The 20,897-nt window shown below is 34.0% G+C and overlaps 1 protein-coding gene across 6 annotated transcripts in view; it reads left to right on the top strand.

Moving 5' to 3' along the window:
• SLCO1B3 (solute carrier organic anion transporter family member 1B3) overlaps positions 279-20,897 on the top strand; it is a 68,783-nt gene continuing 48,164 nt past the window's right edge. Inside the window, exons 1-3 of one of the 6 annotated variants that reach the window (XM_021091089.1) lie at positions 337-375; positions 4,599-4,747; positions 6,163-6,352. Coding sequence is in view for 2 of the 6 variants with exons in the window: in XM_021091087.1 (XP_020946746.1) it covers positions 4,661-4,747 (87 nt within the window). In the remaining 4 variants the exon portion in view is untranslated. 6 annotated transcript variants of the gene reach the window in all.

The following is a 20,897-nucleotide window of genomic DNA, read 5'->3' as shown; positions in this document are numbered from 1 at the left end:
ATCTTTTCTATCTGTAAGCATTTTAAATACTTTGTATAATCTATTGTATTTGTATTTTTAAAGAAAAATATTTTATGCAACCAATTTAATTAAGTAAGCAAATATAAATTATTCTCAGAAATAAAGCTTTTTTGAACTTTTGCATACAAATAATTTATAAATTCTGAGAAATTCTTAACAAAATCCAAATATAGGAGTGCAGAGCAGATTCTTAGAATAAGTAGTTAATTTTCTTCTTTTTGCCTGGGACAATGACCTAATAAAGTAGTTAATCATCATTGGACTGTTAAAAAAAAAATAGCCAACTATTTAACAAGAGACTCTAACAGATAAAGTGATGGACATGTTTTTGTTGCTGTAGGAGCATAAGTCCAGGTAAGAACCTTTGAGATTCTCGGATTTCACTGTATCTTCTATGTGAGAAACTTGCACAGATTTCAAAGAAAAAAAATTGTTTTGCTGAACATGATAAATATTACACATTGGATACTCTGTGTCTTCTTCACAATTTAAACGTAGATGAGCCTCAGGTTGATGTGCTTTTAAAAATAAAATACAGAAAATCAGACATTTATTGGATTAAATGAGAAAAAATTCTGCTCAGCACATTTCTTTGCACCAACTAAAGACATTAAATATTAGTTCCATTCCCCAATTCAGAAAGGTGGCTGCTCTTATAATTATTATTAATCTTATTTAGTTAAAAACTATTAAATTATTTGCAGACCCATGAAAGGTCTAAGAAGTTGGTAAATACTCTTTTCCCTTTTTTCCTCCCCAGTACCAGAGGTACTGGTTCACTTGGCTTGCACTACTTTTCTATGGTCACTCAAAAAAAAAAAAAAAAAAAAAAAAAAAAAGCTTGCACGGATAAGCAGAGGCTGGTGAGATAAGTAGTTAATTTAATTTTCTTCTGCCCTCCACTCCACCCCAATCAAAAGGGGCACAACTGGGCTCATCTATTCAGGGGAAAGTTGCAATGCCACATCTGACTGCCTGTCTTATAAAATATTACGGTTTATGTCTTATAAACATACTGTGTTCCCAAAATTCATTTACAGGTTAGTTATTAAGAACTCTGGGGGGCAAAAAAAAATCCAGAGGGAAAAAATGATAAATGCCTGTATTAAGTCAGGCTTAAAATGCCATCACGAGGTGGACTGTATGGTGTTTTAAGTCAATACTAAGTCAATACTAAATTGATATTCCAACCTTGTATTTACTTTGTGGTGATTTGTTACAATTTAATTGTTTTTAGGAAATAAGGTAAAAGTGCATAATTTCCAATTTTTTTCTGGATATTTTCCCCCAATATGTAGAAGGGAGATATGGAAAGTAGTAGGAATACAAGGAAAAGTAATGACTATGTTAGAAGGGCTATTCCTTGGTGGAGCAGCAGGGAGGGAAAGATTATTTCAACTGGGAGTAACTGGGAATATATTTCAAAGGGGTGAATTGGGGCAGAATTATAAGAGATGAGGAAGAAAATTACAGGTTAAGAAGAAACATAGAGGCGGGGACAATTGTTCCATATGGTGGAAAGTGCTTATGGATGTACTGGGAAATGAAACTGAAAACTAGGTGTGGGTTTAGTTTTTGAGAAATGTCAAATACAAAGTGTGAATTTTATTTTGTGTGGTATAAGGGACCTCTGAAAGATTCTGAGGATGGATATGAGACACATAGGAAAGGGAGAAGGCTGGGAAATAGGGTAATCATAATTTACTCAGTTGCAACAAACAAGGATAGAAGTGGAGAGATAATCACCTTCAAGAATATTCAGTAGCCAAACCAACCAAACAAACAGAAAATTAGAGCTAAAGGGTGACTATCCACCTTTCAAATATTTCAGAGATTTGCAATGATAGGATTAAGTGGTTAAAAAAAATAATCCCTAACATTGTGTTCCAAAGAAAGGTAAAAGGGTATCCATGTAAAAATGACATGTAATTTATTAAAGAACTGGTGATAGACTTCGGGACCAAAAAACTACTGATTCCCTCTTCACTCCACTTCACTTGGTAACTGAACAGGTCAGAAGTAGAATAACTGGGATTTACTTAGATGTACATGGGTGTGGGTTTCTGCATCCATGCATGTTTATATGCACTCGTATATACACAATATCTTCAGATATTTATCACTTCTATATTTATACATTAGCCATTAAATCTGCTTGCTTACTTTCTTTTCCTTCCTTCCTTCCTTCCTTCCTTCCTTCCTTCCTTTCTTTCTTTCTTTCTTTCTTTCTTTCTTTCTTTCTTTCTTTCTTTCTTTCTTTCTTTCTTTTCTTTCTTTTCTTTCTTTCTTCCTTCCTTTTAGGGCTGCACCTGCGGCATATGGAAGTTCCCAGGCTAGGAGTCGAATCAGAGCTGTGTCTGCTAGCCTATGCCACAGCCACAACACCACCAGATTCAAGCCACATCTGTGACCTACACCACAGCTCACGGCTTCGCCAGATCCTTAACCCCCTGAGCCAGGCCAGGAATCCAACTCACATCCTCATGAATACTGGTCAGGTTCGTATCTAGGTGAGCCACAGCAGAAACTCCCATGATTCTACTTTCTTATTTCAACTCTCACATTATAAACAAGGGACCTTTCAGAGTCTAATTAGTGTCTTCTTTTTCTTCTCCTTCTTTTTTTTTTTTTTTCATTTTCGTGCTCTTTGTTGGTGATTTTGCTCTTTAGACAACTCTCAAGCATAGTGCTAAAGTGTTTCTAGGTTCAAGAAAGCTGTGATGTGCCTCATGGAAAAACACATGAATTCCATAAGCTTCCCTCAGGCATAAACTGCAGAGTATTATTTGCCATGAATTCATTGTTAATGGGTCAATGATACAAATTAAGGTGTCTTTAAAAAGAGGTGGACATAAAACAAGGTTATGGATTTATTGGTTGGCAAAAATGTGACCACAGGGATACAGAACTAAATTCTGTTTCCCCAAGGAGCAATGTTTAGTATTTGCTAATTCAATGTTTGCAGGGACTTTACGGAAAACAAATACTGCAAAAATTAGAATCAACTGTACACATATATTAAGTATTTTATAGGATTAGTGCCTGATTAATAATCATATATTTATACTTATGTGTCTACATATAAATATTTTAGATACATAAATACATATTATGTACATGTGAATGAATAAGAATACATTTTCTAAACTTCAGTGAAGAGCTCACTATTCTACCAAAAGGAGAAAATCTAAGAAATAGGTTTATTCATTTTATAAAAGCCGTTAATGATTAGCAACTCCAATTTACAGATGGAGAAACTGAGAACAAATATGTAAGAGATGGAACAGAAGAAATTTAGGTCTCCTAGCATTTCTCCAACCTCATCTTATACTACTGTTTCCCCATTCACTCTGCTCCGATGCCAATTCCTTGAATAAACCAAGATCACCCCACTCCCCCCAGATAAAATAAAATAAAATAAATAAAGTAGGGGCTTAACTCTCGAAATTATAATTCCTTTTACATTTGACCTCAAAACTCCACTTGTAGGAATTTATCCTACAGAAATGATCACACAAATTTTAAATCACATAAATTTAAAAAATTTAATAAAATTTTCTAATGTGAAATAATTTGGTGCAACCTAAATAGTTATCATATGCAACTAAGTAGATATACCATGGACAATGGAATACCCTGCAACCTTAACAAAACTGAATAAGCTATGTATTAATATAAAGTTAGGTATATAAAGGAGAGCAAAAAAGTTTATAACAGTAGTGATAGTATGCTGCTATTTGTGTTAAAAAGGAAAATATTGTGTTTTTAATTAAAAGTGCATATCATATTTTTGGGTATCACTAAAACCTAACCCTGCTCCTAAAAAGGAAAAACAATGCTGGGGGATGAAGGCTAGAGGAAGAATCATTCTTATATGTCTTTTCGATCTGTGCTTTCAACTACATGCATAATTTTCTTCAAAAGAAATGAACAAAATTAAAGTAGAATCGTGGTGATTTAATCATGATGATCAAGCATGGCCAGAGTCTCTGAGAGTTAATTAGAGAATACTAAGCTCTTTTTAACAAATCCAAACTCTACCAACTTTTTGAGCCTAGTTTCAGAGGTATTTCTTCTATGAAACTCTTCTAGGTCACACTAATTATAATTCATTACATTACTTTTCTACCCATTTTGATTATCTACTATATGCCAAGGCAGTTTGACACTTTGTAAACCATAAAGATGAATTAAACATATATTTGCCTTCCTAAATCTTATAATGTAGATATGCAGAAAACATAACATTTTGCTTCTAATAAATAACTGCTAATAATTTTTAATCTAATCTAGTATGTGATCCTATATTACCTTATTTATTTGTTTTCCAACTTTTTCTCCATAAATTTATCTCCCTAAATTATAGTCTACCTAAAGCTAGGAGTATATGTGTGTGTGTGTGTGTATTCTTCCACTCTCCTTCTGTGTCCAGCACTTACCTAGCCCGGTTCTCAAGACATAGCAGGCCCTGGGTGAATGTTAGTGGAATTATTAATTGATGTTGATCTGTGGCTTTTCTCATTTCTGAATTGTATATCATTAAAGTGAAATAAATTACACTTTTTCTCCCCAAAAAGGTTATCATTTCAAACCAAACATCAAACATCAGCAACAACGTTCGCATACCATCTGCAGTTCAATGATGGCCCAGAATCAACATTTGAGTAAGACAACAGAGGCACAATCTTCAGAGAAAAAGAAAACTAGATGGTGTGATGGATTCAAGGTGGAGTGAGTTTCATGCTTTCAACCTAAAATAAGTAAAGAGGGAATTTTTATTTAAAGAAAAGGCAGCCAGTTTTTAGAAAGAACATGATATTTCAAATTAGAGTTTTCAGCTAAATTATACATTAAAATATTAGCAGAATGATCTATATCTTTGTTTAAATCAGTCTTTATGAAAAAAAGTATTTCTTTGGTGAGATTCCTGGTTAAGAGTTTATTAATGTTGAAAATTTAGAAATATTTTGATATCTTCGCTTTGGTTCTTGATAGACCAAAAGTTAAATACAAATGTGATTAAAATAAAAAATAGTCTCTATGTAATGAACAATATGTAAAAGAATACATATTCTTAATTTTGACCTATAGACAGAGAAGATTAATCAGTCTGGTGAATAACTTTGTGATATTGACCTATTTAATCTTTTTTAGAGAGCAGCATTTTTATTCTATTAACTTAATAAAAATCTAATCTGATGGAAAAGAAATCTGTAATAACAATTAAAAGATCCAGTCCGATGACCTGGTTGATGACTAAGGAAAGTCATTTAATTTTTCCATATGAAAGTTGGTAGAAGTAACAATCCTGTCTCTTGATTTTGTCACAAAATGGTGTGACACTAAGTGATATAGACTATATTGGGATTTTTCACAGACATCAGAAAGCACTCCTTGAACACAGTGTTAAGGAAACCAAGACTCAGGGAAACTGAGAGGTTTGATTGAGTCACCGAGGTTGTAAATGGAAAACTCGAACCCAAGTCAAATTCTTTAAACCCCCATGGGGATGACTAGAGGAAATTTTTTTAAAAAATCAATCAGGGCTGACTTGATCAATATTTTAAGTGTTTTCCTCAAAGTTGTAGTTTTATTTATCTGAATAAAGACCAGAGATCAGAGTCAATTGCAATCATGTTATATAAAGTCTTTTAACTTTGTCCAGGGAACAGGAAGTCTGTTTGTTTTTCAGAGATTGCTGGTAAAGTCTATTCTGATGAAATATTTAAATAATATTTAAGCAGAAAAGCAATCACCAGGAGAAGGTACTGGCTAACACAATTGTACCACATTTTATTGCCAAGAGGGAATATGGTATGCTGGATTATTTAACTTTTAAACATTGGGTATTCCAGGGATTTCATTTGTACACGCATGCAAGGTGACAGCAAACTAGCTGAAGTAGGTAAGAAGGCCTGAGTGGCCTCTTGTCCCATATCTGGAGAAGAGCTTTGAGTTAGCAAGTTGTCACTGTTTCTAAAGCATTTTAATTGCAGCCCAATAATATACCAGAGAAGCAATAATAATAATATATTTAGCACTTACCATATGCAAGACACTGTCTTAGTGTTTTACTTCTACCAGTGGATTCATTCCTTACCATAATTCAATCAGCCAGTTGTTATTATCTCTTTTTTGCAGATAAAAACAACAGCAACAACAACAACAAAAACTTAGAGGGCAAATGACTTCCTTTAAGCCCTTAAACTGGTAAATGATGGAGCCAAACTCTAAATTCAAGCAGTCTTAATCCCAATCCCATGATCTGAATTGTATTCCATATTGCTAAAGTAACTGTGGGTTTCCATGTTAGTATCCTCAAGATATTCTGGTAAGCATGGATTTATAAGTGAGCTATTTAGTAATCTTCCTTATTCTATACTTCTAAAACTTCATACCACCTAATTCAGTTTCAAGCAAACATATGTGCCTGCGCACACACGAGTACGCACGTTGCCAATGTGTGTACACAGACTCAGCAGGTGGAAATGAGTAAAAGTGCAAATAGATAAGAATGTTGAGTAACAACAACATACTTTGAGTCTTTCTTACCTCTTTCCTAATTTTTGAAAGTGAATTAAGTAGGTTATTTAAGCCCTGACAGTACATCATTCATCTTTACGCTTGTCATTTCTGGGCTTCAGATTTCTTAAACAGCGTATTATGATGGAAATTCTTTAAAAACACAAAAGTAATGCATTGTCATCAAAAAAACTAAATAGTAGGGCAAAAGTAAAATTTCTCCATTCTACCTTCATCCCATTCTCCTTCCAGAAATGTTTAGGATACTCATCCCATTTGTAACCCCAACACTGCCCCACAATTTTCCTCTGACTCACCTTTTTCCAGCCATTCTAGCCTTTTTGCTGTTTCTCAAGAATGCCAAGTGCACTTCTGACATGAAAAAACTTGTACTTGATCTTTCCTCATCTGAAATGTTCTACTCCCAGATATCTTGCTCTTTCATTTCATTGAAAGCTTTGTCTAAACATTACCTTATCCTTGACCACCCCATATAAAATAATATTTCCTATCCATAATTCTTGAACCAAATTGACTTTTTTCATAGTATTTATCACCATCTGACACTGACACACCAATGCATCCATATATGTAGGTATATGTGTATAGTAGGCCCTTAATGGATTAAAACAACATAAATTTATTAAAGTTCTGTAATTATCATAGAGTTCTGTTGTTGAGAACTCTGAAATGGGGTTCAACTGGCTAAAATCACGGTTTTGGCAGGAGTCTCCTTTCTGGAGACTCTAGGGGACAGTTCATTCCCCTGTCTTTTCCAAACTGCTCAAAGTTCTTGGCTAATTTACTCTTTTCCATATTGAAATCTGGCAATGGCCAGTCCAATATTTCTCACACTGCCTCACATTAACACTTACTTGTCTGCCTCCCTCTTCCATACTTAAAGGACCCTTGGGATTACATTGAGTTAACTAGGATAATTCTGGATAACCTCTTTAAGGTCACCTGATTAGCAACCTTAATTCCATTTGCAACCTTAATACTCCCTTGCCATGTGACCTAATACATTCATAGGTAGGCAGAGTAATGGTGCTTAAAGACATCTAAGCCCTAATCTCCAAAACCTGTAAAAATACATTTTTTTTCCTAGAGGATGTCATTTGCCCTCTCTGTATCTAAGTTTTTTCATCTGTGAAAGGCAAATAATAGCATCTGGATGACAGAATTATGGTAAGGAATAAACCCACTACTAGAAGTAAAATACTAGAACAATGCCTGGCATATAGTAAAAACTCAATAAATGCTAGCTACTATTATTTTTATTGCCTCTCTAGTCTTTATTACTGGGCAGCAATTAATATACTTTATACATACTGTCAGCTTGTTAACTTGAAGCTGTTCTCCAAATATGCTGCAAGGAACAGCTTCAGCCAGGTTGTTGTCACCTTGCTGTGCATGTGTGAATGAAATCTCTGTCCAGGTTGTTGAGAAGTAAAGGTGTGTGATTGATTTGAGATCTTTTATTATGTAGGTGTTAATCACTATGAAATTCTCTCTTAATACTGTTTTTGTATATCCCATATGTTTTTGTGTGTTGTGATTGCATTTTCGTTTGTCTTGTGGTATTCTCTAAATTCCTTTTTGAGTTCTTGACCTATTTTTTAAGAGGGTGTTGCTTAATTTTCACATATTTGTGAATTTTCCAGTTTTTCTTCTGCTATTGACTTCTAGTTTCATTCCACTGTGGAAAGGAAAAAACACTTGGGATATATCAATTGTCTTAAATTTCTTAGAACTTATTTTGTGGCCTAACTTGGGGTATATCATGGAGAAAGATATGTGTACAACCTAAGAGAGTGTATACTGTGCTGTTGTTGGGTGGAAAGTTTTGTGCATGTCTTTTAGGTCAACTTCATTTATGGTGTAGTTCAATTTATCAATTTCCTTATTAATTCTATCCATTATATAAGATGAGGTATCAAAATCTTCTACCTTTTTTTTTTTTGTCTTTTTAGGGCCATACCACAGGCCTATGGGAGTTCCCAGGCTAGGTGTCAAATCAGAACTGCAGGCCGCTGCCCTACACTACAGCCACAGCAATGCTGGATCTGAGCCACGTCTGCAACCTAAACCATAGCTCAGGGCAACACCAGATCTTAACCCATTGAGCAAGGCCAGGGATTGAACCCATGTCCTCATGGATCCTCATAGGGTTTGTTAACCACTGAGCCATATCAGGAACTCCCAAATCTTCTACTCTTATTGTATTGCTTTCCATTTTTCCTTACTGTTGGGTTAGTGTTTTCTTTATGCATTTATGTACTCTGATGTTGGGGATAGATAGATAGATAGATAGGTGATAGATGGATAGATAGATAGATGATAGATAGAGATATTTGTTAAATCTTCTTGGTAAACTGACACTTTTATCACTGTTTAATGTCCTTTTTTTAATCTCTTGTCACATTTTTTACTAAAAGTCTATTTTGGCTCATAAAAGTATAGCCACCCTTGTTCTCTTTTGGTTACCAATTGCATGGAATATCTTTCCCATCACTTCATTTTCAGTCTTCAGGTTTCTTTAGATCTAAAATTAGTTTCTTTCTTTCTTTCTTTTTTTTTTTTTTTTTTTTTTTTTTTTTGGGCTGCAATTGCAGCATATGCAAGTTCCCAGACTAAGGGTCGAATCAGGCTGCTAGCCTACACCACAGCCACAACAACACCAGATCGGAGCTGTATCTGCAACCTACGCCACAGCTTATGGCAATGCTGGATCCTTAACCCACTGAGCAAGGCCAGGGGTCAAACCCCCATCCTCGTGGATGCTAGTTGGGTTCATTACCGCTGAGCCACAGTGGGAACTTTGTTTCCTTTATACCACAATGGGAAACTCTCTAAGGTGAGTTTCTTATATTTAGGGCATAGTCGAGTCTTATTTCTTTTTAATTATTATTTCTTTAATTAAAGTATGATTGACTTACAATATTACATTAGTTTTAAGTGACAGAGATTCACTTTTTTTACAGATTATACTACACTAGAAGTTATTACAAGATAATGGCTATGATTCCCTATGCTATTCATATATCTTTGTTGCTCATCTGTTTTTTTTGTTTTGTTTTTTTTTTTGGCTGAGACCTTTGCATGTGGAATTTTCTAGGCCAGGGATTGAAATTGCACCACAGCAGTCACCTAAGCCACTGCAATGACAATCCCAGATCCTTAACCCACTATGCCACAGGAGAACTCATGGTGCTTCTCCATTTTATACATAGCTGTTTGTATCTTTTATTGAATGTGCACTCCCTCCCTTCCCCCCACCATGATAACCACTAGTTTGTTTTCTTACCTGTGAGTCTGTTTCTGCTTTGTTATACACATTGTTTTTATTATGTTTTAAATTCCACATAGTGATATAATACAATATTTGTCTTCCTCTGTCTGACTTATTTAACTAGGTGAATATTCTCTAGGTCTATCCACATTGCTGAAAATGGCAAATTTTCATTCTTTTTATGACCGAATTACATTCATTTGTGTGTGTGTGTGTGTGTGTGTGTGGGTGTGTGTACACATATATATATGTTACTTCATCTTTTATCTGTTGGTGGACACTTGGGCTTCAATATCTTGGTTATTGTAAATAGTGCTGCTAAAACATTAGGGTGCATATATCTTTTCAATTGATCCTTTTGACCCACCTCGACCCACCTTATAAGAAATATTGAAAGGAGCTCTTTTACTGGAAACAAGAGGGAAGAAGTACACAAAATATTGAGTAAGGTGATAAACAGAATCAGAAAATCAAAACTATATATCAGTATAGTTTTTAAATACTTTATTATAGCATCAAAGTTAAGGAGAAAAAGTAGTAAAATAACTATAGATAGCTACTTCAATTTGGTAACAACTACATAACATATAATAATCTGAATCAACAAAAACATAAAAATTGAAGAAGAAAATGACAGAACTTATATAAGTGAAGGAAGATAAGATAATAACAGAAAAAGGACTATTTTAACTATGAGATATTTTATATAAACCTCACGGTAACCATGAAACATAAATCTAGAGCAGAGACACAAAACATAGAAAAGAAGAACCTGGGAAAAACATAACAAAATACTACCAAACTAAAATGGTTTACATAAAACACACACAAAAAGAAAAAATGGAGACATAGAGCAACCAGGAAACAAAATGGATTGGATTTCCAATAAAAAAATAAATAAATAAAACAAAAACAGAGGGGTTGGATGAATTCAAAAGTAAGACCCAACTCTGAACTAGCTCCAGCACACTCAACTCTTAAGACAAACCTAGGCCCAAAGTGAAGGGATGGAAGATGGTACTCTAAGCAAATGGCAACCAGAAGAAAGTGAGTATAGACATACTCATATCAGAGCAGACAGCATGGACTTCAAGCCAAATAAGGTAATAAAAGACTAAGACGGACATTATCAATGGACATAAAAGAGACAATTCAACAAGGAAATATAACAATTATTCATGTATATCTATCTAACATATGAGCACCAAAACATATAAAGCAATTATGAAAATTGTTAAAGTAAGAAAAGCAACATAGTAATAGTAGAGGACGCTACCACCCCATTTACATCAATAGATATACCATCCCAGACAGAATGTTAACAAAGAAACAGCAGCCTTAAATGAAATATTAGACCAGATGCATTTAATGGATATGTATTGAACATTCCATTAAAATATACCAGAATACACATTCTTATCAAGTGCACATGGAATGTTCTCATGGACAAACCATGTTTGGACATAAAATAAGTCTCATTAAATTTAAAAAGACTAAATTCATATCAAATATCTTTTCCAATTAAAATGGCATGAAACTACGAGTCAACAAGAACAAATCTGGAGGCGTTCCCATTGTGGCTTAGTGGGTTAAGAACCTGTCATATTGTCCATGGGGATGTGGGCTCAAGACCTGGCCTTACTCAGTGGGTTAAGGATCCAGCATTGCAACAAGCTGTGGCATAGGTAACAGATGTGGCTTGGATCTGGTGTTTCTGTGGCTGTGGCACAGGCCAGCAGCTACAGCTCAGATTCGATCCCTAGCCTGGTAACTTCCATAGGCCATGCAAGTGGCCATGAAAAAAAAACCTGGAAAAATCATAAATATTGGTGACTAAACAACATGCTATTAAACAACTATCGAGTCAGTAATGAATTCAAAGAAGAAATTTTTAAAAATACCTGAAGACAAATGAAAATAAAAATACAACATACCAAAATTTATGGGATGCAGTAAAAGCTTTATTAAGAGGGAAGTTTTTAGCAAAAGAGACCTACCTCAAGGAATAAGAAAAATCTCAAATAATATAACCTTATACCGAAAGACACTAGAAAGGGAAGAATAAGAAAAATCTCAAATAATATAACCTTATACCGAAAGAAACGAGAAAGGGAAGAATAAACTAAAGTCAGTAGAAGGGATGAAATAATAAAAACCAGTAGTAGAGTGGAAATGAATGAAATATAAACAATAGATCAATAAAACTAAGAGTTTTTTGAAAAGATAAACTAAATTGACAAACCTTTAGTGTGACTCACTAAGAAAAAAAAAAAGAGAGAAGCTCTGATAAATAAAACCAAAAATGAATCAGAGGAGAAATAACATATCACAGAAATAAGGATTTTAAGAGAATATTATGAACACCTATTTGCCAACAAATTGGGCAACCTATAAAAACATTAATAAATTCTTAGAATCATACAACCTTTCCAGACTGCATCATAAAGAAACAAATTCTGACAGGTTGATCACTAGTAGAGAGATGGAAACAGTAATCAAAAGCCTCCAAAAAACAAAAGTCCAGGACAAGACAGCCTCACAAATGAATTCTCTAAAGAATTCAAGAGATAGTCTTATTCGTTTCAAACACTTCCAAAAAATTGAAGAGGAGTGAATACTTACTAACTCATTTATGATACCAAAATTACTCTGATACCAAAACCTGCAAGGATGACACAAAAAAGAAAATTGCAGGGCAATATCCCTGATGAACGTAGATGCAAAAATCTTCAACAAAATTTTAGTAACTGAGTACAACAATACACTAAAAGGGTTATATATTATGATCGAGTGGAATTTATTTCAGGGATGCCAGTATTATTTGACATACATAAATCAACCAGTGTGATACATGATATTAAAAAATAAATAATAAAAATTATATGATTATTTCAATAGATGCAAAAAATAATTTGACAAGATTCAACACCCACTTATGATAAAAAACCTCAATAAAATGGGCATAGAAGAAATGTACCTCAGAATAATAAAAGGCATAAACAACAAACTCACAGCTAACATCATACTCAGCAGTGAAAAGTTGAAAGTTATCTCGCTAAGATCAGGAATTAGACAATAATGCCTACTTTTACCATTTATTCAACATAGTATTGGAAGTCCTAGCCAGAGAAATTAGAAAAAATTAAAGAAATAAAAGGGATTCAAAACGAAAAGGAAGAAATAAAACTGCCACCATTTGTGGATGATATAATTTGTATATAGAAAACCTTAAAGACTCCTCCAAAAAGTTACTAAAATAATAAACAATACAATGAAGTGAAGTTGCAGGATACAAATTAATACACAAAAATCTGTTATGTTTCTATATGTTAACAATGAGCTAACAGAGAGAAATCGTGAAAACGATACCATTTACAATTGCAACAAAAAGAAAATATCTAGGAATAATTTAACCAAGGATGCTAAAGACTGTACACTGAAAACTAAAATATTGTTGAATTAAACTGAAGATGAAACAAAGAAATGGAAAGATACTTCGTGCTCATGGATTGAAGAATTAACATAGTTAATATGTCTGTATTACCTAAAACATAATGAGTGTAATCCCTGTCAAAATCCCAATGATGGGAGTTCCCATCATGACTCAGTGGTAACAAACCCAACTAGTATCCTTGAGGTTGTGGGTTTGATCTTTAAGGGTATGATAACTCCTTAACCTCACTCAACGGGTTAAGGATCTGGCATTGCCATGAGCTGTGGTGTAGATTGCAGACATGGCTCAGATCCCACATTGTTGTGGCTGTGGTGTAGGCCGGCAGCTACAGTTCCAATTCGACCCCTAGTCCAGGAACTTCCACACACCATGGGTGCAACCCTGGGGAAAAAGAAAGAAAAAAAATAGTATCTTTTACAGAAATAGAAAAAAAAAATCTTAAAATCTACATGGGACCACAAAAGACCCTGAATAGCCAAAGCACTCCTGAGAAAAAAGAACAAAGTTTGAGGGATCACAGGCCCCAATTTCAAACTATATTACAAAGCTATAGTAACCAAAACAGCATGGTATTTCCCCCCAAAAAAGATACATAGATCAATATAACAGAATACAGACCTCAGAAGTAATCCCACACATATATGGACAATTAACTTATAATAAAGAAGAAAAAATATACAACAGAGAAAGGATAATTTCTTAAGTAAATGTTTTTGGAAGAACTGGACAGCCATGCTCAAAAAATAAAACTAGACCACTATCTCACACCATACACAAAATCAACTCAAAGTGGATTAGACTTGAAAGTAAGACCTAAAACCCTAAAGCTCCTATAAGAAAAGGTAGGCAGTACGCTCTGACATTGGTGTTACCAAAATCTTCCTGAATGTCTCCTCAGGCAAGGGAAATGCAAATAAAAATAAATAAATGTGACTACATCAAACTAAAGAGCTTCTGCACAACAAAGAAAACCATCAACAAAACAAAAAAACCTGCAAAATAGAAGATATTTGCAAATCATAAGTCTGATAAAGGGTTTATATTCAAAATATATAAAGAACTCATAGAACTTAACAAAATTTCCAGTAAAATAAACTAAAAGAACTCCCTATATCATCAAATTGACATGAACAATAAACTTGTTTTAAAAAGTAAAAACTCAGGAGTTCCCTTCATGGCACAGTGAAAATGAATCCGACTAGCATCCAAGAGGATGAAGGTTCAATCCCTGGCCTTGCTCAATGGGTGGGGAATCTGAGGTTTCTGTGAGCTGTGATGTAGGTCACAGATGCAGCTCGGATCCCGTGTTGCTGTGGCTGTGGCTGTGGCATAGGCTGGCAGCAGTAGCTCTGATTCAACCCCTAGCCTGGGAACCTCCATATGCTGCGGGTGTAGCCCTAAAAAAAAAAAAGAAAAGAAAAGAAAAGAAAAAAGAAACTCTAAGAAAAATAATGTGAAAACAATGAAGGATTAATTAAATTTTCAACATACATTTAATGAGTGTATACACTTATTGTATGTTCAGTTAACCAACTTCTTATCATTCCTAAGAATACTATCTTATTTTTTTTTTTTTTTTTTGTCTTTTTGCCATTTCTAGGGCCGCTCCTGCGGCATATGGAGGTTCCCAGGCTAGGGGTCGAATCAGAGCTGTAGCCTCCGGCCTACGCCAGAGCCACAGCAACGCAGGATCCGAGCCACATCTGCAACCTACACCACAGCTCACGGCAACGCCAGATCGTTAACCCACTGAGCAAGGGCAGGGACCGAACCCGCAACCTCATGGTTCCTAGTCGGATTCGTTAACCACTGTGCCACGACGGGAACTCCAGAATACTATCTTATTAATAGTGATTGCTATGAATGTTCTGGGTTCATTAGCAACAAAATAACTCTGCAAACAATCAAGTTATGACAGTTTTACATCAGCGTTACTAGATTTTTCCAACAGAAAATCAGTTAATTGATAATCATTTGATTTTGTTTTTAACTCAATTCATAGGATCAAAGTAAAGCTTTTGAAAGTTTATCCTTCAGAGGCGAAATTTCTGATATTACTATAAACACTATTGTGGGTTTAAAAATTCAATGATAATATGTTTTCTTGTGCTTATACAGATACAAGTTTTATTGGACCATGAGTGTTGTAATAAAAAATAATTTATTAAAACAAATAAAGGGCACAAAATGTTTTTAGAATTGATAATAATAATTTAGAATTGATCCATAATAATCCATAATTGTTGCCCAGTCAGATATATTTTACCAATTAAATTGAACCTATCATTATCAACTGTCACATATATATGTGAATAAATGAATGTAAAAGTTTTGTGAAGGAAATATCTTTTAATGATATTGGACATATTTACAAATTAATTCTACGTTCTGCTACATTTTTAGCTTTATTCCCCTAGTTAAATAACTTTGTATCTCAAACTTTCTTTTACTTTTCCCTGAATAAATTTGAATTCTTTAATAAAAACATTTAATGAATAGTCCTAAACTTCTATTTTTAACACTTTTGCATGTACTTATTTAAAACACAATTTATAAACAGACTGTAAGGAAAAGAGCTGATCAAAGTAATTGATTAAAGGACATACAATGTACAAAATGAAATTTTGTAGTTCTAAAATTGTGCTTTAGGAGTTCCCATCGTGGCTCAGTGGTTAATGAATATGACTAGGAACCATGAGGTTGCGGGTTCAATCCTTGGTCTCACTCAGTGAGTTAAGGATCCGGCTTTGCCGTGAGCTGTGGTTTAGGTCACAGACACAGCTCTGTGGCTATGCATTGCTGTGGCTGTGGCGTAGAGGTCCGATTAGACCCCTAGCCTGGGAACCTCCATATGCTGTAGGAGCGGCCCTAGAAAAGGCAAAAAACAAAAAAAAATAAAATAAAATTGTGTTTTAGACTAACTTGACATATGGAAAATTTATTTTAATACAGATCCTATTTGAAATAGGTAAACTTATGTTCTGTACCTGAATTAAAAATAACTGAAAACACCTATAGTTTTCCAGCAACAGAAATTATCAAATGTTAAAAAAGAAATCAATATGATTTATATGAATTTCTTATATAAATATTTTTCAAGAAATATAATGTAAAGAAAAGCAAAAATGTAGTACATGTGATATTTAGAATAAAAAATGTACACAGGTAAATTAAAAAAATGAATTAAGAATATACTTAGCACAATTTTCCATGTACTTATTAAGAGAATATTTTCTCATTAAAAATATTATGATTTACAGTCAGTTGATGAAGATTGCACATAAATTTGTTGAGACTAAAATGTTTATGAGCAATTTGAAAGATATCCTACAGAAAAATAACAGTGACATAATAATAGAGATGGATACTCACAGGAAACTACATAAAGTACATGAATAAACATAGCTACATACTGATATGCATAAACATACTAATATATTCACCAGGAATACTTATACTGTGTATTATTTTATAATTAAAGTAAGCAATTAAAAGAAAATTTTAATGTTTCCTTCAATTTTAATGTTTCCTTGGATATATATTTTTATTTGAAAAAAATTAGAACAATAACAAGCAATTCATTGATCAGTAACATTTCAAAATGTTTTGAGCTTAATTTTTTTATTACCCATTTTGTTCTAAAAACTATTTCAGTTTATATGATAAATTATATGTTTACCCTAAGTATAAAGTAAATACAAACCAAATCTCTACTTGGGGAAATAAAGCTTCACTAAAAAGATATTACTGAGGTGGGTATTAAAAACTGAATTTAGGGAGTTCCCATTGTGGCTCAGCAGTAAAGAACCCAACTAGTATCTGTGAGGATGAGGGTTAGATCCTTGGCCTCACTCAGTGGGTTAAGAAGCTGGCGTTGTCTTGAGCTGTGTTGTAGGTCTCAGATGCAACTTGGATCTGGCGGATCTGGCATAGCTGTGACCGTGGCCTGAAGCTGCAGCTCTGATTTGACCCCTATGCTGGGAACTTCCATATGCTGCACGTGTGGCCCTAAAAAAGAAAAAGAAGAAGAAAATGAAAAAAGAAAGAAAAGTTAAATTTGTAGAAACAGAGCATAAAGTGGTGGTTACTGCGGGAAAAGGGTGGTGGAAATTGGGTGATTTTGGTGAAAGAATACAAAATTTCAGTTATAAGATGAATTAAGTTCTGGGGATCTAACATATAGCATGGTGACTATACTTAACAATGCTGTATTATATGCTTAAAATTTCCTAGGAGATTATATCTTAAATGTTCTCACTACCAAAAAAAAAAAAAGTAACTATATGATGTGATGAAAACATTAACTTTATTGTTCTAATCGTTTCACAGTATATGCTTGTACATGATGTTGTACAATTAAATTTACACACATTTATTTGTAAAGCATACCTCAATAAAGCTGGAAACGTATAGCCTCATGCAGTATTCCCATTTCTGCAGATGGAGGAAAGCAGGCAGACTACTACAAATAAACCAAGTGAGAGATAACAAGGGTCAGACTTAGGATAATAAAGAGATGAAGGAAAAGTGGGTTAGGATATTAGATCCAAGAACTGTTTTGCTTTTTCATGTGTGAAATACTTGTGTTCAAATCACAGTTCTGCTACATTTTTAGCTTTATTCCCCTAGTTAGTTAAATAGCTTTGTATCTCTAAACTTTCTTATTCTTACCTGTAAAATGAAGAGAGTAATGCATGTCATGCAAGGATTCTGTAAGTATCAGAAATAGTATTTGTAGAATACCTGGAACATGTCCTAGCAAATATAAGCTTCCAGATAATAACATAATTTATATTCATGTTCTTTCTGTATTAACTGGAAAGAGAAATATCTAGCGAATGGGGAGTTATCTGATGCAAACCTTCATCTTTATCTCTGCTATCAAACATTTTTCAAAAACTGTATTGAGTTTTATCAACAGAAGTTGATAGCTTCTGTTTAGGAAAATTTGGAGACATATTAAGATCTATGTCACAGGAAAGCATAGATTACACAGAATACAAACACATCTAATCAGAAGACGTGGTATAAACTAACATCTTGATTATTGATTTCATTTTTCTCATTCTTATAGCTGCTTCTTATAGTTTTGTGTGAATTTTTCTATTTCTTTTAGTTTGTTGTGTGATTACTTTCCTTTACATCAAAGAGCCCAATTAGATTACCTCCTTTAAAATTCTTACAACATATGGAAATCTAAGTGTTGGTCTTGTTGACTGTTATTCTTCTTGAGAATGGGTCACATTTTCTTGGCTCTTTGTGTGTTAGTAATTTTGGACATTGCTATATTCTTTCAAAGAGTGTTGATATTTTTTGTTTGTTTTATAAGGTAATTAAGTTTGTTCACCTGAAACTGCAAACTCTATCTCTTAGGCAATAGTTCAAATCTCAGTTCAATTACTTTATCCTTAGTTGGACTAACTCGAGTTGACCTGCTCATGCATGGTTCAGAAGTCAAAGATTTGGACAGTTTATATATAGAACTTAGGCCCGGCTTCTCTGAATTTCTCCTTTATGAGATTCTCTACTAATTTTTAGGTGGCCGTGGTTAACCTAAATTTTACTTTCCCATTCTTCAGGCCAAAAGGACAGTGGGTTTCTAACAGAATTTTAGCTTTTCTGAATAATGCTAACTCTGGCCTCACCTTAAAGGCATCAGAATGAGAAACTAACCTCTTAAGCAATAAGGACTATCCAGAATCTGACTACTTTTGCTTGTTTTCCCATACTTGTGGGTGTTTTTGTTTTCCCCTCCGACTTTATAATTATTTGCTTCAGGATCAGTCCATGGGAACTTATTCAGCTACATTGGATGTGGAAATTATTATAAATATTTAAAAATCACCTTGGCTATGATATGAAAAAGTCTAACACTGCGGTAGGAAATACCAGTTAAAAATAGTACTATTCTGGGTGGAAGATGATGGTCATTTGAGGTAGAGCTATTAAGTGAAGCATATTGAAAAGAGATATGTTTATAGGGTTAAAATCTTAACTTTAGGGGACTGATAAGATGGGATCTAAAAGAGAGTATGTTCTAGCCCGGCAGCAGGTGGCAAGTGGCAATACAAGACAAGGAAGTGAAAAGGGAGGAAGAGGAGAAGGCAATCCGGACATAAAAACCAAAATGGGGCTCTCATGTAGGCACCGTGGAAAAGCAGTCTAAACCCCATCTGATGTAAGCTTGGCTCAAAACACAGATTTGGCAATTATCAGCATTTAGGTGGCAATAAAAACAAAGATAGTTGTTTTCCCAGAAAAAGTACGTGTAATAAAAAGAGAACAGAGTCTGGAATAAAATATTGAAAAAAGGTTTGGAATAGTCAGAATATCACAAGCTTGCATTTAAAATACCCAAAAAGAATGATGCAAAAAATAAGATTCAGTTCATGCAAATGTAAACAACTCTTTGTTTTACTGGAAAAGATGGCAGAGAGTTATGGAAAACTGAGGATGTAGTGGAGCAGGAGGGGATTTTTTAATGGAATAAGTTTGAATATGGACTAATTATATAGTTATCTCCTGATAAATCTCAAAATTATTTCCAGACAATACTTTCTTGAGCACAAAACCTACCTTAGTTGTGTCTATTGGGTAGATGTTTATTTTTCATCACCTCAAATTCTACTCGTATTTGTGGCATGCAGAACTTCCCAAGCCAGGGATCAAACCTGAGCTATAACAGTAACACCATATACCTAACTGCTAGGCCACCAGGGAACACCTCAAATTTGATTTGTGAAAGGATGATTTCATTGTCTTAAATTAACTCCAAGATCTATCTTTTCTCATCCCAAATGATGGCATTATTGCATATAATTATACAAATGAAAAACCTAGAAAACAAAATCAGACTACTTATTATTCCCACATCTTACTTCTTCTCCTCTTAAATTTCTACCAAGCATGTATGTAACCTTGTACGTCCTCTTTCTCCCATCTCTGCTCTTCTTTTTTCCTAAAATCAGCTTTCTAACTAATTTCTTTGCCATAAATCGATCTCCCTCATAGCTGCAAGAATTAGCCCTCTAAAATTTAATCTCCTTGTTTTTAAATGCAGATTGAACCTCAGTGTTTGGCATATTTCTCTTTATGTTCCACCTACAGATATTCTTTTTTGTTTTTCAAATGATCTGTGTTCTTTTAATACTTTGGGGCTATTCTTTTGTTTTCTATTTTGTTTTAAATATTTAGTTTTTCTTCAATTTCTAAGCTTATATTATCCCCTAAAGACTTAGTTCAAATGTTGCCACATCTATAGGAACTTTGATCTGTGTAGACAGAATTAATCACTCTTTCCTGCGTACTCATAAAATTATAAATATATAGAAATTATAGTACTCATTGCATTATTATACTGGCATTATTTGTTTATTGTTTACCGGCTCAGGAAAATATTAGTTCTTTTAGTGCATTTATTGTGTCTTAATTGCTTTTACTTTCCTTCTCACTTCATACCTGTCTCAACTCCAAGACTTAGCTGACTAATTGCCACATTGTTGTTGCTCAATAAATGTTTGCTGAGTAAACAGATTGAGGTTCAAATGAGTTAACTAGTTAATCATGGCTGTACATATGGCAATGTGGAAACTTGGTCTTCTGACTTCA

This window comes from Sus scrofa, chromosome 5 (genome assembly GCF_000003025.6).
Source record: "Sus scrofa isolate TJ Tabasco breed Duroc chromosome 5, Sscrofa11.1, whole genome shotgun sequence".
NCBI lineage: Eukaryota > Metazoa > Chordata > Mammalia > Artiodactyla > Suidae > Sus > Sus scrofa.
The sequence above is the reverse complement of the archived record's forward strand: the minus strand, read 5'-3'. Positions and strand labels throughout refer to the sequence as shown.